We start from the raw sequence: 17,507 nt of genomic DNA, 5'->3' as shown, positions 1-17,507 counted from the left end.
TAATTATATATTATTACAAAGTGCATTTGTAAAAAGTGCACTTAAGTGTGTTAATAAATATTGTCATTAAAGTGTATTCCCTTTAAGTACACATAAGTGGTCTTTAATTTAAATTTTATTATATTATCTTCTAGTGCACTTTTCAAAAAGTATACTTTTATTATTTTAAGCCCACAAAAAGTGCGCTTTCAATACAATTAAGCACACTTCTTTTTCACAAGGGAATGTTACAAAATATTTCTATTTCATTTAAATAAAATGTATCAAAGAATCCTGAAAGGTTTTTTATCACAGTTTACTCATACATATCCTAAACCTTTGAACAGTAGTGTATATATATATTAGGGCTGTCAAATGATTAATCGCGATTAATCGCATCCAAAATAAAAGTTTGTTTTTACATAATACATGTGTGTGTACGGTGTATAATTATTTTCTATATATAAATACACACACATGCATGTATATATTTAAGAAATATTTGCATGTATATACTGTGTATATATATTTATATTATATATAATTTATTTTATATATAAATATTTTATATATAAATAACACATTTTCTTAAATATATATATGCATGTGTGTGTATTTATATATAGAAAATAATTATACTCCGTACACAGACATAAATTATGTAAACACAAACTTTTATTTTGGATGCGATTAATCGTGATTAATCGTTTGACAGCCCTAATATATATATATATATATATATATATATATATATATATATATATATACTACTGTTCAAAGTATAAAATATAGGTCCTGTCTCTGTGTTTCAGACTGTGATCCCGAGCTCTTTGATAACACACTGAGGTTGCGTGAACATCGTCTGGATGTGGAGGAGCAGCTGCAAGAGGAGATAAAAATTGTTGACAGTTTAAAGAAGGAGTGTGACACACTGGCCAAGAAAGTGAGAGATATTTCTTTCCACTCCCACCTTTCTTTCTTTTTCTTGTTTTTCAAAAGAACACCCAAAAGAGACAGTATGTTTGTTTGTGCAGGAGAAGATTGTGCAAATAAATCGCAAGGCAGCAGAGGGCGATCTGGAGCTCATTAATCGAGAAAAGCAGCAAAGGCTGAATGAAGTGGATGTGGTGGTGCCACTCAGACTGCATCAGGTGTGAACATAATTACACATACTGTACTTGCTGATTATCTTATGTTATAATATTGTACATATATTTCAGGGCTGCCAAATCTCAAGCATTGAGTGTGAGACTCACGCAATTGACACTTTTCACACGCTCTCACGCCACACATCCATTTTCTCACGCACAGAAAAATTGCGGAGCAAAGAGGTAACCTACTTTTAATATTAAACTAATTCTCAGCCTTTAGATTTCGTAAGTTTTATTACGAAATTCAGACAAAAATACGTTTGGCGCTTGTAAATGTGACGTGACAGATCGCTGAGCGCCTCAGTTCAAGTGCATGTGAACCGATCATCTGTTACTTTTTTATTTAAAGATGCAGTACAACTTACCGAAAGTATACATAATATCGACCAATTAGTGTTTTTCAACCACGGAAAGAGGTCAATATAACAGCAGGAGAACAATTATGTCACATAACGTTACATTTACCTCAGGAAAGCCATTTAATGACCATAGCATTAACTGAATAGAAAAAAATAGCTAGAGAGGAGATTTTACTGAGCACTATATTACATATTTATTATATTTTTACTTATGTCATTAAAGGAGAACTCCGGTCAATTTTAACATTGAGCTCATTTTTTTGTAAATTTGGAGTGCTGTCAGTACAGAGAACAACGACAAAAATCGGTGTTGCCTACACCGTGTTATCCTCTTTTTAAAATTTGCACCCTGTTGACTTCAATGGGGCAAGTTTTAAACCTGCTTTTAGCCTCTTAACATCCTTGATGTGTCATTACAAGTGCCCAGCCATGTGAGTGATTCCTTTAGAGTTAACACGGGTGAATCTGACTGCAGTAGATGTGAAAGATATGAATAAAAATGATGTTAATTCAGCCAGCGCAAATACCTGTATTTTCTTCCTGTTTTCGGGCGAAGTCCGAAGTAGTCGATTGTCGAGTTCACTCGCGTGATAACCTATGCGCGTGAACTCGACAATCGACTACTGTGGACTTCGACCGAAAACAGGAAGAAAATACAGGTATTTGCGCTGGCTGAATTAACATAATTTTTATTCATATCTTTCACATCTACTGCAGTCAGATTCACCCGTGTTAACTCAAGTCAAGTCAAGTCAAGTTTATTTATATAGAGCTTTTCACAACGTAGGTTGTATCAAAGCAGCTTCACAGTATTAAATTAAAACAATACATCAATGTTTGTTTCTAGTGGAACGTCCACATTTGGTAATGCTGATCAATAGTATCGTTGATTGATTAATTAAATTAAATATCCCCAAATATCCCCAACTGAGCAAGCCAAAGGCAACAGTGGCAAGGAACCGAAAAACTCCATCAGGTGACCTAATGGAGAAAAAAAAAAAACTTTGGGAGAACCCAGGCTCAGTCGGGGGCCAGTTCTCCTCTGGCGTTTATGAACTAGAGGTCGGATTTAACTGTAAGATTAAAAATATTATATGAATGCCTGGCTGAAGAGATGCGTCTTTAATCTAGTTTTAAACTGGGAGAGCGAGTCTGAGCAACGAACAGTATCAGGAAGACTATTCCAGAGTTTTGGAGCTAAATGTGAAAATGCTCTCCCTCCTTTGGTGGATCTGGATATCCTAGGTATGATAGTCGGGGAGCCAAAGTCTCAAAAATGGGTTGAACCTGATATGGTCTGCCATACTTTTTATTTGTGTTTTTTCTGTTAACTTTGACCCTAAGAACCAATAATTGGAGGGTCTGCTCTGCCGGAAATATCGCGAAAAAAAAAAGTGGCCATTTTAGTGTATGCACCCTTTATTTTTTATCAGAAAAATGTGAAAAATGATTTTTTTCCTCAAATCCTCAGTGGGTTTGGTAGGCTGTCAATAAATGCATTTCAGATACACAGAACACATGTGCTGACAACATCCACTGAAAAAATAACTCTTAAAACACATTTCTACATGATTTTGTATCAATTTAATGCAAAAAAAATTAGGCGTTTTCTCACTTTTTTCCAATATTTTCATCTTTACTTCATTGGCAATCAACTATTCCCCCAAGTTATGACATCAGTCAATATGTCATTCTTTTCACCAAACAGTATACTCATTCCACAGAAAAAATCATAAAAATCCAACCAAAATCAATGGATCTGTGATGATTTCACTAATAGTTGATCAGCAGGCTCAGAACCGCAATAGAATTGTAGGCTACTCTCAAAATTCCGAAAGACATACACTGTATAGTCCATGAGCCAAGGGGGTTGATCGGTATCATCGGGGGAAAAATGCTATCATTGTTTTTTGGCAAGGTATACATCCCTAGTTCTGTCAGGACCACTACCTTCAAATATGATTGACAATTAGCATACAGTTTGGATTGGCGGAATGGTTCCGTTCTGGGCGAGAACTCCCTGCGCATCCATGCAGCCTAGCATGGATAAGAGCAGGGAGAGCAGCAATAATCCCCCTTGGGTAAACAGAACAGAACCAACATGAAAATTTGCAAATATATTTAATTCAAGATTTTAAAGTACAACATTATTCGATAATTATTCTGATTCAAGGGGAATCAGAATGTCAAATCCTGACTGGGCGAGAGGAGGAGCTGGGGATGGAGGAGGGTAATTTGCTCCTGAGAAACGCGATAGCTGCTGATAATACTGAAGGAGCTTATATATGTATACGGTGATAGGTGTCGTATTCCTATAGGTAGATGTGGATCAGCTGAGGTTCAGCTGATGCGAGCTTGACTAACGTGACCTGCCAGAACTAACGCGCTTGATTATTAGAAAAATCACGATAGCAGTGCAGGGGTGGTAGCGAAATCACTTTTTTTCAGCTCATGAAGTTACTAACCTCCTAAGATAAATTCCGTTTTTGAAATCTGGGGCCGTATGTATAAAGCCACTCAGAGTAAAATTTTAGTCTCAAGTCTGTAAAAAATCTAAGAATGACGTCATTTTACTTTTATTCCTAGACTTAAGAATAAGTGTGATTCATAAAGGTTCCTAAGTGTCAAGACTAGGTCTCAGCTCCTAAATTATTTAAGAGAGCTGAAGAGGTCTCTTAACCTAGTTAGGAGTAACAAGATGACAGCAGAGAGGAGGAGGCCACACACTTTTCAATGAAAATATGATGTATTGGAGTTACAGTAAATGATGACGGAGTTGATTTTATAGCAATGAAATGAAAGGAAACTAATAATTACATTGTTGCTGACTGGAAAAAAGCAGCAGTACTGACTTGAGCTCATCATTCCACAGTAAGCAGGGTCTTATAGTCCAGTTGGGTAGTGCACATATTAAAGCTACACTGTGTAACTTTTTTAGTTGATTCTTAGCAAAAAACACTTAGTTCTTTCAAAAATATATGTGCTCATTAATGTATATTTACTTCTTTCAAGTAATAAAGTATTCTCTTAAGTTGATAATCTGCCATTGAAAGTACATACGGGTGAGGGGTTCGAATGCTGGTCGCTATGTTGCCCCTCCATCTTGAAACTACATTAGCCAAAGAGGGACATGCCTGTAAATTCAAGCTTCGCCTTTTGCGTTTTTCACTCAGTGACACCGTGACGAATGCGAGGGGGAGATTACTCGCGAGCTCGCGAGTGCCGGCAGATTTGAAAGATAGTGTGTGTGTGTGTGCGTGCGTGCGTGCGTGCGTGCGTGCGTGCGTACTCACATTTGAAAGAGAGAATTAAAACGTCAACGCGACAGACAAATCAGCAAGACAATAGTCAATATTGGAGTAACTTTTCCCAGGTGGAAAGAGCTCATGAGGAGAAAAGATTTTAAAACGGACGCCGAGGTTGCCTGCTTTCTTCTCGACAGGTAATTCAGCCTGTTGTAATTCATTTGTGTAAATTCGAAGTTTTATAGTTGCTTGTCTAACCATAGCATGGTTGTGCATAATGCCAGAACGACCTCTAGTATAACTTCATCCTCGCGTCAATGGTGAAAAAGTATTGTTTACCTTGTAACATAAATCTGTGCTGCGACGGATCACAGGTGATGAATAGTTTTAAAGGCGCAATTTTTTAAGCTATATATAAAAAAAGGACACTGTAAATTTTAGTTATTTTATTTTTAATTGCTTTTACTTTGTACACATTGTAACATTAGCCTAATCTGATTATGCTGGGATAGCCGATTCCAAGGGTGACGTTTACCTGTCCTGTAGTTTTATTCATTTTAGACGTATTGTTTATTATTGTCATGGACGAAGTCGATAACTGGAAGCCATGTTAATCTTGGAATAATACGGCCACCGTAGGAGTTAAAACGCCCTCGGAATTGAGAGGAACAGAAACTAATATTCACTGGGTAGTCATATACAATTTCACCGCTAGATGGGGGTAAAAATCACACAGTGTAGCTTTAAATTATACCGTTACCGAGGTGATAAAAGCACCAAATTTTACATGAAGCTTCTTTAGGACCTCCTAAATGATTTCAGCCTAGGAGCCCAGCTGAAATATTGAAATTTAGTGTCAAATCACTTAAAAAACAATATTCATGAAAAACGTTTTTTTTTTTGTTTTTTTTCCCTCTCAAGTAAAACTTTCAGGGTAATGGCCTTTTAAGATCACTGAATAAGCTTCCTGTTGTTAATTTGTGCTCAGGCCAGTAGATCTTCCAAATTATAAGTGTAAAACAGAGTGCCATGACACCTTATACCTAAAAAAAAACCTCAAAAAGCCCTGTATAATATAGGTGGAATTATTAAAAAAGGCAGCAAAAATGCTTAAATGTTAATAGATCTTGGTTTTCTCTTTTATTTTTCAGTTAAACTAGGTCATTCATATAGCTATCTACTGAGTTCATAGTTTGGTCATTAGTTTTATGTTAGGCTGCATCACATCACATTAAATCCTATTTGTGTGTGACAGTTCATATCTAGATGTACTTTCAGTTATTTTGGTTGCCTATTGTAGACGTGTTGCAGGTCAGAATTTGTTTGTTCTTTTATGCTTAATATCCAACTAAGGAATACACTTGGAATACACTTGGCAACCTCTTAGAGTGCTCTGGTTGGACGACAGCACTCACTGAAGCAGAAGTAGCATCTTCTGGAAAGGCTGATTCATTTCTGAAAGCAGCACACCTAACTAGGCATGGTGCGAGTCATGGAGACCAAGTCACTCTACTGTCACTTCACAATCTACAGCAGGAAGCTTTTAGGCTTATTGCTGGCCCCAAAGATGAAGATACCTTTATCACTTGGAGAAATGACATGCTGAAGAAGAGTCCAACTTTCATGTATTGGGATCTAATACTAAGATATGAAACCCTCATTCTCATTTTTGTCAGAGCTCACAGAGAGAAGAACTTCCTTCTATATGTAGAAGTTTTAGAAGAACTTATCCCTCTATTTTTTGCCTTGGACCATGCAAACTATGCAATATGGGTGTCTGTCCACATCAGGGACATGAAGTCTTTGCCCAGCACCATCAAGGATGAGTTTGAAAAGCATTCACACTGGATTCTCTCAAAGACATACAACAAGTTCTCTGCAATACCTTTCGACCAAGCTCATGAAAAAGAGAATAAGATTGTGAAAGGTTGCAGTGGTGCAGTTGGTCTCACAGAAAACCCAAATGCTTTCAGATGATGGATGATCTCTGGACCAGAGTTGGTAAGATTTCTGAAAGAATTTGAAGAGGAATTTCTTCCTGAAAATGACATAGGCCTAGATAATCCTAAGAACTTCCAGCATCATGAACAGTGTCTTTCCACACAGAAGACATTTCAAAGACATGTAGCCAACCTGTCTGAAACTATTAAAAGAATGGGCAACCCTTTCTTGTATGATTTTAAAGATCTAGTCACTCTTGACAGCCATAACTGTGCAGATGAATCTGTAGCTAAAACAGAGTTCATCTTAGAAGAGAGAATATCCTTTCTGGGCACAGAACTGAACTCACTGTCAATGACAGCACAGCTATTGCCACAGCGCAGACTGGACATTCAGCGCATGACGGAATCATTCCGCTGCGGCACTATAGTCCCGCTCAGACAGTTTCAGAGAATGCTGGGTCTCATGGCCTCAGCGTCATCTGTACTCCAGTTGGGCCTGCTTCGCATGCGCCCACTGCAGTTCTGGCTAAAAGCGCGAGTACCGCGCCGAGCATGGACTTCCGGTCTATTCCGCCTCAAGGTCGATCAGAAATGCATCACGGCTCTGAAACCTTGGAGTGTGACCGATTGGTACCGGTCAGGTGTAAGCCTGGGGACTTCCTCGAGTGTGAAGGTGGTGTCTACTGCTTGGAAATGATGGCAGTCGACAACGCGCTGAGGCGTTTTTGTCCCCAGATAAAAGGACACCACGTTCTGGTCCGTTCGGACAACACGTTGGTGGTAGCCTATATAAATCGCCAGGGAGGTATCAGGTCACGGAACCTCCACAGGTTGGCGGAGCGCCTCCTGGTCTGGGCTCAGCACAATCTGCGCTCGCTGAGAGCAGCGCACGTGCCAGGCCACCTGAACGTGGGACCAGACAGACTGTCCAGGAACAATGTTCCGGCAGCAGAATGGTCTCTACACCCACAGACAGTCCAACTGCTGTGGAAGACATTCGGCAGAGCGAAGGTAGACCTGTTCGCGTCTCAGGAAATGAGTTTTTCTCCAAGAGCAGGGATGCGCTGGCCCATGTCTGGCCCCGCTGCCCGCTCAATGCCTTTCCCCCCGTCTCGCTCCTACCTCAGGTATTAGAGCGAATCAGGGAAAACGGATGCTCAGTGCTACTTGTGGCTCCGTTCTGGACGAACCAAGTTTGGTTCCCGGTTCTGATGCAGCTGACGAGCACTGCTCCATGGCCAATACCGACGAGGAAGGACCTCCTCTCTCAGGCCAAGGGCTCAATCTGGCATCCTCACCCAGAGCTTTGGTCCCTACATGCGTGGGCCATCAACGGGTACCCGTTAACCTCCCGGTAGAAGTGTTAAACACGATCACGCAGGCTAGAGCCCCGTCTACTAGACGGCTCTACTCCTCAAATTGGTCTGTGTTCACTAGCTGGTGCACAGCTCGTGGCTTTTCACCCTCAGACTGTGGGGTGACGGAGGTTCTCTCCTTCCTGCAGGAGCTACTGGATAAGGGCAGAACCCCATCCACGCTCAAGGTCTATGTGGCGGCCATAGCAGCGTTCACTAAACCGACGCTTGGCCAGTCACTGGGAAGGAACGATCTGGTCATTCACTTCCTTAGAGGAGCTAAGAGGCTGAATCCTCCCAGACCTCCCTCAGTTCCCATGTGGGACCTTTCTACGGTCTTGGAAGTCATGAAAGGTGCCCCATTCGAGCCAATCCGATCAATAGATATCAAACACTTGTCTTTCAAGACAGCGTTTCTTCTGGCTCTCGCCCCTAACCCTAACCCTAACCCAGGCTAAGTTGCTTTCGGTCTAAAATCAGTACTATCTGCCCGATGCTATCGGCTCAGAATACTGAAAATGCTCGAGCACCGCTCGCTGATCGATTAAATAACTTCATGGGCAGTGTGTAAGACCTGTAATATTTATCAGACCAGGCCGAGTTTTCGCCCTGATTGTGTGGAACACTATATAATTGCTCCTTACAGGACGCTACTTAGTACAGGAATGATGCTGTTCCAGCCCCTCTTTCCTGGACTCTCTGCGAGTCCCTGATGATCATGCACTATATGAGCCCCGGGCACTTGCCCTTGGGACTTTGGTGTTGGCTCTCAGCACGCACAGCGTTTTACACTGTGTTCCCCTAGCGTAAGATATTACGCAGTACGAGAGACCTCTCGTAAGAGAACGTACTCGGTTACTAACGTAACCTCGGTTCTCTCTAGAAGAGGGAACGAGTACTGCGTATCTTTGCCGTGCATGCACACGCTCTGGTTCGCTTCGGCGATGAAAAACCAGATTTCACAGCCTGTTGAGCTATATTTATAGGCCCAAGCCACGCCCGTTTCGGCAGGACGTGACGCAGTGGGCGCGAAGCGCACTCATCTGACATCATGAGGGGCCTCTTTCGATAGGCTGCTGCAGTTGCCGCAGGGCAGCCAATAGGCGCGCGAGCTGTCTCGCCTATGTCTGCATGCTGCCGCAACGCGTTTTACATTATTACAAAATTAAGGATAATTTTTTGGCTTCAATATCTCGCGGAAAAGAGGTTTTCACCTAGCGTAAGGTATTACGCAGTACTCGTTCCCTCTTCTAGAGAGAACAGAGGTTACGTTAGTAACCGAGTACGTATTTGCTTCCCTTGCCAGAAATCGATTCCAAAAATTAGTTGCTGCCTCATGGCAGTTCCAAAAGCTTGAGAGACTGACTGTCATCTTGTATGACAAGTCCAGTCCTTCTAGCTCCATTGTCCAGAAGAGGAAAGAACTCTTCTGCTATGGGAGTAGGACAATGGAGAAACTGCCACCCACCCAAGATACTCTACTGCAGCACATCAGACGGGCAGTTTATCAGACTGGAATCTGGGCGACCAGCACACTCTCACAGCAAGGTATTCCTTCTCCAAGGGACTATGGATGGACCAAGGAAACAGGGTCTTGGGAACCAGTTTGGATGACACTTCCAGAAGTCCCCACAGCTTGCAGAGATCAAAGCTTGCACTTATCAAATGTTGCTGTTAGGGGGATTGTTCCACATGCAAATGTGGCAAAGCAAGTTTAGACTGCTCACCTCTTTGCAAATGCAACTGTAACGACTCATAATTATCAATTACAGGGCCAATAAAGACCATATTGCTAATACTTTAACATGGATTGAAGCTTTAGTTATGTAAAAGTTCATAAACATAAACAAACATATCAAAATGTTAACTTTGGGATTCATTTGAATACTTTATCTTGTGCAGGAACTTGAAAATCTCTGTGTTTTTAAGCATATTTCATTGATAATGATATACTTCTAATATGACATGTTACAACATTTATTTCCGAGGGCTCCTAGGCCAAAATTACACTATAGACCCTAAGGAAACACCATGCAAAATTTGGTGCTTTTATCACCTCGGTAACAGTATTTTCACTACGCCACCGGACTATTAATAGCACTATTGTGGCACTGACCACACCAAACACATTAGTGGCTAAAAGTGATGTGCGTACTTTTTTTTATTGTTTTTTTTATGACCCTACAAGTTTGCTTAAACCATCAAAATATAAGGAAAATAAAACTTAGTGAAGATATTTATCTGACAAAATTATTTCAAGTCAAGTAACTTTTTACAGTACAGATTGTTTCAAAGCAGCTTTACAGTGATAGCATGAAAATAATGCAACAAAGTTAGTTTGGGCTGTACAGCAGCTCTAGAAGAAAATAGTGTCATTGTGCAGCTTAAGTTAGTTCAATGATGATTCATTTCCATTGTAAAAGATCATTAGTTCTATTTAGTTCATTATACAGCCGCTCTGAGAAAACAGTGATGCCATTGTTCAGCTCAGTTCAGTTCTCAGACAATGGTGTCAATCCAGGAAGATCAATAATATTGTTGAAAAAAGGGCAAACTACAGCTACAGGTTTTTTTTAAAAAAATAAAAAGCTCAAAGGAGAAGAAAAAAATCATACATTGTCTGCAACATAGTCAGTTATTAATATTTCATTGTCCTCTCTTGTTCATTTGTTTGACAGCCATGGCTAAAAATGATGTCTGTACAGTTTGACATGTTTCATTGTGTTATCACAAATAAACAATTGACTCCAAGCACAACTACACAATACGCGTACAAAATCTTTAACACATTTTTAATACTATTTGAATAAAGGGTGAGTGTCAATTTTCCTTGGCCTCACTTTTGGCCAATACTATATGGCAGTTCTTTGACTTTCCAATTGATCTTCAAATCTCGCAGTAAAATAAAGCCACTTTATTGAGTATTTTGGGCTTTCCTGAGTTGTTGGATCCATTGATGGAACTCATGTTTGCATAATTGCTCCAACTGTAAATGAGGAGACACGCATCAATAGAAAAGGGCTTCCACAGCATAAATACTAATGTGTGATAATTTTGCACAATGCACTGCAAAGCATTTTTTTAATAAATTTAAATATTAAAGCTTCAGTGTCTTAATTAAATGATTTTATTATAATTAGTTTAAATGATTGGTGTCATGCTGCAGTGACCTCACCCTTGCAGGCTCACTATTGGCTGATTCAGTGGTTGAGGGCCATTTTGGGTTGACATCACTGTAGTCCTTAGTTCACAACACTTAAGTCCCACTTCAGTAAGCACTTAAGAATCAGTCTTATACTTTACTGAAAGTTGCTTTTAGCTGCTTTATAAAAGTCTCTTACTCTTAGAAAAGTCCTACTCTTTACTAAGTATTTTCTGAGCTTAAGACTATTCTTAAGAGCATTTCTTAGAAGTTTTATACATACGGGCCCTGGTGTATACAGATCTGGCCTTTAAAAACGCGCGTTTTCTCCCGCGGCATTCGGCAATTCGTCTCGTAGAGTCTCGCAGAATTCTGCAAGTGCTTCGGGGGGGCCTACTTAAAAAAATCCCTCAATGTGTTTCGCTTCACAGAATATCCACCAGGTGGCGCATAAAAAACAACTTTACATTAGATTTTTTATTTTACTTCACATTACGTCATGATTGTGAGAAAACATCCACAATAAAATATAAATTATAAATAGTAATAGACACAAATATTTACAGTAGGCTACTGTATTATACAGACATTTGAAAATATTTGTAAATGCAAAAGGTTCATTAAGACAAGAAGGGGTATTGGACAACGTTTACGAATTTTTATATGCTTTGTCATTGCTGTGGTTTCCAGGAGATGAGTGCATGCAGAATATTTAACATTGTTTTTTAGTAAAACAGCAAAGTGACGTTCTTGCCAGCGCATAACTTTTTTGTACAACTATTAAGATGATTGTGCATGCAATGCGCATTTATACTAAGCGCAACAGAGAATTTAGTGTGAGCATAATGCACGTGGCTCTGCCTGTAAAAACCCAGCAGTATTTTTTTATATATATACACAAAATCATCCTATAATGCAAGGCTTAAATAATGCGACTTACCCAGATTCTTAATTCGTGCAGATATTTCTTGTGTGATTGTTCTTGGGCAGATATTTCTTGTGAGGTAATGTCGCAGCACAACGCGTAGCATACGTTGGGCGCATCTGATTTGCCATTAAATTATTAATAAATATTTTAATTAAACTGTCTTAATGCATTAAGCATAAAGATTTTTCCACGTTAGTCTCAGAATGTCCGGGGTTGGCTTGAGGTCTTGCCGACAGTTTGTAAATATTCTAAATATTCATATTCACAAAATCCATATAAAGGGTGATCAACAGTTATGACTTCTAAAATAAAATAAAAATGACCAGATAAGAGGTATCTGATTGACAGTTTGACAGATGTTGTTTTAAAAAAATAATTACAACATTATGGGGAAGTGGTATTAAATATTCGGTAACACATAGCCTAATACAATTATTTTAATTATGCATTTTGTTCAGTTTTGCTTTTACAAAATGTTCCCTGTTTTTTATAATTAATTTAACCTGAGATGTGCGTTATATCGCTTTTGGATCATTCTTTGTGTTGTCGAATTTTGACACAGTTTCATTACTTGTTCATAATAATTTGATTCATAATTATGTCATTTTTTTCTAAAAGTAAAAAAAATAAAAGTTTTTCTAAAAGCAATATTCTAAAGAGATACAAAGACAGTGTACGTGTACCCACCAGATTTCGTCATGAGTCATTTTGTACCCACTACTTTTAACTTCCGTTGACCGTTTTGGTTATGAGGAGCAATATGAGAGAAAAATGTTGTAATCATTGTCTAACACAAACAAAAAAATATATATATAATATTCATTTTATTTTAGTTTTCGTGTTCGCATTTATGAGGGAAAAAACAACGTGTCAGTTTACGGTTATGGACGTGAGCGCTCTAAAAGCGGCACAAAAAGACTGCTTTAAAACTTTCAGAGACCTCAAACAGAACAGCTGCCTTTCTTTAAATTGAATTTCGTTTTGTATTAATTATGTCTTAATTTTAATCAATATTTCGTGAACCAATTGCCTAGATTTAAGAAGTAAATATAGCAGACAATCACGACATTGGAGGCCCCGGCGATATCTCATAAATGAACCGAAACTCAGCGTGTAATGAACATTCACATTTACAGTGTATTTAGACACATTTAGACGCATTCATAATCATTACTTTTACCGGTTCTTTGTGGCAAGCTTTATGCGTGCGGTCGTGCGATTGAGTGCGGCTATATTATAATAAATGCTCATTACTTAAAACAAAGCATAAGCCTCTTCCTGGCATGCAATGGAATCTACAATGTCAGTTGGTTATATCAACATATGTCAAATTAAGTTACGCGATATCAACAAATTAAGCTATAAACATTAATTTGAAATAACTTAAAGCGTATGTAGATTTGCTTATAGCATTTAAACAAAGGAACTGCAAGGGATTAAAACCCCAACCACACGCTGGTGAAAACTGGAAAAACCGGTTTTCTTTTGATTCCCTGAGAGGAGATCGATTAGCATTGGGGGTTGAATCGGCAGACCTGGGGGGTGGGTGGTTGTACTTCCTTGACTCTGTGCAATTGTTAGCAGCTAAAACAAGCAGCTAAAACAAAGACTGTGCAATTAATTACATTTTGGAAATAACTTTCTTAATGTCGTTTTATTTAGCCTATACACTGCAAAACATTTTTTTTTTTTTTTTTTTAATTTGTAAGTATTAAATATGTTTTACAAACAATTGGTTTACAAACTCTTGGAGGTTTGTGGTTACCATCATTCAGAAGAGTGGTGCTTGTGTTTAGACTTATGTTTTACGTGATTAAATCAGGAAGATTATATTGGTTTCTGTCCACGAAGACGCATTTAAGACTATTTAATCAGGAAATGGAGGCACCGACGCGATATAACTTGCATTGCTCGTGAACTGAGCTCGTCTCATAAATGAACCGAAACTCAGAAATGTATCTAGAAAGCTTGAAATGTCCACTTTTAAACAAAACAATTCAAAACGAAAAGAAACAGACAACTCTCTTATGTAAGTGTGCATTTCTCTCTATAGGCACGTTCACAATATCTGCGAAGATGACGAGTCAGCATTGTCAACATCTTTGACTGACACATAAAACACTAGATTATTAGTAAACAATTAAAATGTCTCCTTGCTATACTTGACACATGATTACTTTTGCCAGTTCTTTGTGGCAAGCTTTATGCATCCGTTAACTATCGAATATCGTGACTCATATTTTGTACCAGACCATTTATGGTTGTTCATATTGTTCAACAAAGTTCTTGATAAAAAAAGAAAAGAAAAAAAGAAGCTACTGTGCCTAATATTATTGTTGTATAGCGCGCAAGGTTTATGCGCATGCTTTAAGTCTTCTACGTTTTTAGTATACTGTGGCAGAATTACAGTGCCTGGTCTGGTATGTATAGCCTACTAGGCTACATCGTTTTAAAATCGGTTTCAGTGGTTTCGTGTGTACGCAGATATTTCTTGAGACGACGCCATGTTTTTATGTTTTTATGCACTTTTACTCTTTTAGTTTTGTTGCAATTTCACCAAAAGCTTATAATTAGGAAATACACACAACACGCTAAACTTATATTCTCTATTATGTTAAAAATGTTGTAAAAAATACGTATTATTCTTATATAATAAGAATAACAGTAATGTACATTTATATTGCACTCGAAATGATTTAGATATGGAAAGAGGAATTCTTCTCAACTACCACCAATAAAGTTTTAAAATTATTCTTTAGAAAATATTATATTTTGATGATTCTGCAAGTTCAGCAGACAGTGAGGTTCGGGTTTGTTCCGATCAGAGCTCGTGAGTGGAGAGCGCATTTCTGAATATTCCGCTCCGCTATTCATTCCGGTCGCTCGCTCAACACACATGTCATGTTGCCTGGTTTGAAAATATGTGGAATAAGGGCTGCTTTCGACTAAAAGGTTTTTTTTTTTTTTTTTTCTAGTCGACTAGTATACTAGGCTAGTTGTTCATTTAAGTAATTCATGGACAAATCGCCCCTTTATATTAATTTAATTAGCCTACTTATATGGATCATGAGTGTTTACGTAATATAGCCGCACTGCGCACGACCGCGCGCATAAAGCTTGCCACAAAGAACCGGTAAAAGTAATGATTGTGAATGCGTCTAAATGTGTCTAAATACACTGTAAATGTGAATGTTCATTACACGCTGAGTTTCGGTTCATTTATGAGATATCGCCGGGGCCTCCAATGTCGTGATTGTCTGCTATATTTACTTCTTAAATCCAGGCAAATGGTTCACGAAACACTGATTAAAATTAAGATATAATTAATACAAAACGAAATTCAATTTAAAGAAAGGCAGCTGTTCTGTTTGAGGTCTCTGTGAAAGTTTTAAAGCAGTCTTTTAGTGCCGCTTTTAGAGCGCTCACGTCCATAACCGTAAACTGACACGTTGTTTTTTCCCCTCATAAATGCGAACACGAAAATTAAAATAAAATGAATATTATAATTTTTTTGTTGTTGTGTCAGACAATGATTACAAAAAAAATTTCTCTCATATTGCTCCTCATAACCACTGAAAACGGTCAACGGAAGTTAAAAGTAGTGGGTACAAAATGACTCATGACGAAATCTGGTGGCGTACACTGTCTTTGTATCTCTTTAGAATATTGCTTTTAGAAAATCTTTTAGTTTTTTTTTACTTTTAGAAAAAAATGACATAATTATGAATCAAATTATTATGAACATATAATGAAACTGTGTCAAAAATCGGCAACACAAAGAATGATCAAAAGGCGATATAACGCACATCTCAGGTTAAATTAATTAAGCTCCTCATAACCACTGAAAACGGTCAATAGAACCCAAAGTCAAATTATTATGGACTGAAGTTAAAAGTGGTGGGTACAAAATGACTCATGACGAAATCTGGTGGGTGCATACCCACCGTCCCCACCGAAATCGACGCCTATAAGGGAAACATGATAATATAAAAAGTACTGTACAGTAATGCAGAAAAGCGCATTACAACCATGTTAAAACTATTTAAAACGTTAAGATGCAAAAATGAACTAAATGTAAAATTAGATAATGATAATGCGCAAATGATCTCGGTCTCTTCAAAGGTCTTCGCAAATTATTGTGTTATAAGACTCAGTTATCATAGCCTACATCACGTCTCTTCTACTGTAAGTACACAGAAAAAAAAATAAGACAAATGATGCGCGTTTGAGTCAGATTTTTATGAAGAATATGTGACTGTTTATGTAACTGGCAAAAGAAAACATTGTATTCGTCATACTTCGTCAACTCAGTATGGCCACATGAAACTCGACTGCCATCTACAGGTTTTATTATTTCCTGCGTCCAACATCTAATCCCCCTTCTGCACGATCCCGCAGAATTTCGGAAGTGCTCGCAGCATTCTTCTCTCTGAGACGCGCATTTTTAAAGGCCACATCTGTATCTGGTTTAGGCTCATGCTAGGGATAATGTCAATATTCTATAATGTGGTGCTTGGTATCGTTGGAAAGGGGACCTTTTATGCTTTCATTTAAGCCCAGTACTGAATCTGTCTGACAAACACAGAGGTCACATGACTTCTTTAACCCCCTGGGGTCGGCTATCGCGCCGGCGCGATAGGCTCGTTTTTTCCGTATGAGTGCAAAAAAAAAAAAAAAGATTACTTTTTATCTTATATGCTTGTGTTATAAATCAATCGATCCTGTTTAGTGTGTATTTTTTTTGTGTATGCTCATAATAAAAACAAAGTGTTGTGCTTTTCGCTAAATAAAGAAAAATAAACATGATGCGAGTTCTGCCTACTCTCCGTCAGTGAAGTCAATTCTGAAACGCGTCCGAAAATGAACTGTAACTCAGCGAATACTCAGTCAAACAGGCATACAGACACACAGGCATGAAGCTTGAATGCTCTTCTTTTAAATGAAGTAATTTTTATAAAAAACAAATATTCACAGTTTATATAATATGTATGTAAAGAGAGAGATGTCAGTCGTTCTCATCTCAGCTAATTAAGTTTTAATGTGACTCCGCCTACGGAGACCGCGCTATTCAAACGCAAATGTGAGGCGATCCATACAAACCTGTGAAACGCCCACATCCGCTGGATAAGGCTGGTGAAACACTGGATGCGTGGCGTAAGCGTCTCAGCTGCGTGGCGTGTCCATTTTTATTGCGGCTCCCATGTTAACAGTTTAGAGTTTGCACACTGCCTGTGTGAGACGCGCGTCTCAGGCGCTGCACGAGCCGCGTGGAAAACGCGTGCATTCTAGAAATAGAACCGACGCCTATTTTTCATGCGACACGCAAGCGTCTTGGAAGCGTTTCCATGCAAAATTGAATAGGAAAATCTGTTTATTTGTCATTTTGACACGAATACATATTAATA

The 17,507-nt window shown here is 38.5% G+C and overlaps 1 protein-coding gene across 1 annotated transcript in view; it reads left to right on the top strand.

Annotated features, from left to right (window-relative positions):
- Positions 1 to 17,507, top strand: part of cfap44 (cilia and flagella associated protein 44) — a 206,854-nt gene that overhangs the window by 171,562 nt on the left and 17,785 nt on the right. The window contains exons 28-29 of the mRNA XM_079877906.1: positions 792 to 922; positions 1,014 to 1,130. Coding sequence (XP_079734032.1) covers positions 792 to 922; positions 1,014 to 1,130 — 248 coding nt within the window. The remainder of the gene's footprint in view (positions 1 to 791; positions 923 to 1,013; positions 1,131 to 17,507) is intronic.

Source organism: Squalius cephalus (assembly GCF_949319135.1).
Source record: "Squalius cephalus genome assembly, chromosome: 8".
Classification (NCBI taxonomy): Eukaryota; Metazoa; Chordata; class Actinopteri; order Cypriniformes; family Leuciscidae; genus Squalius; species Squalius cephalus.
The sequence above is the reverse complement of the archived record's forward strand: the minus strand, read 5'-3'. Positions and strand labels throughout refer to the sequence as shown.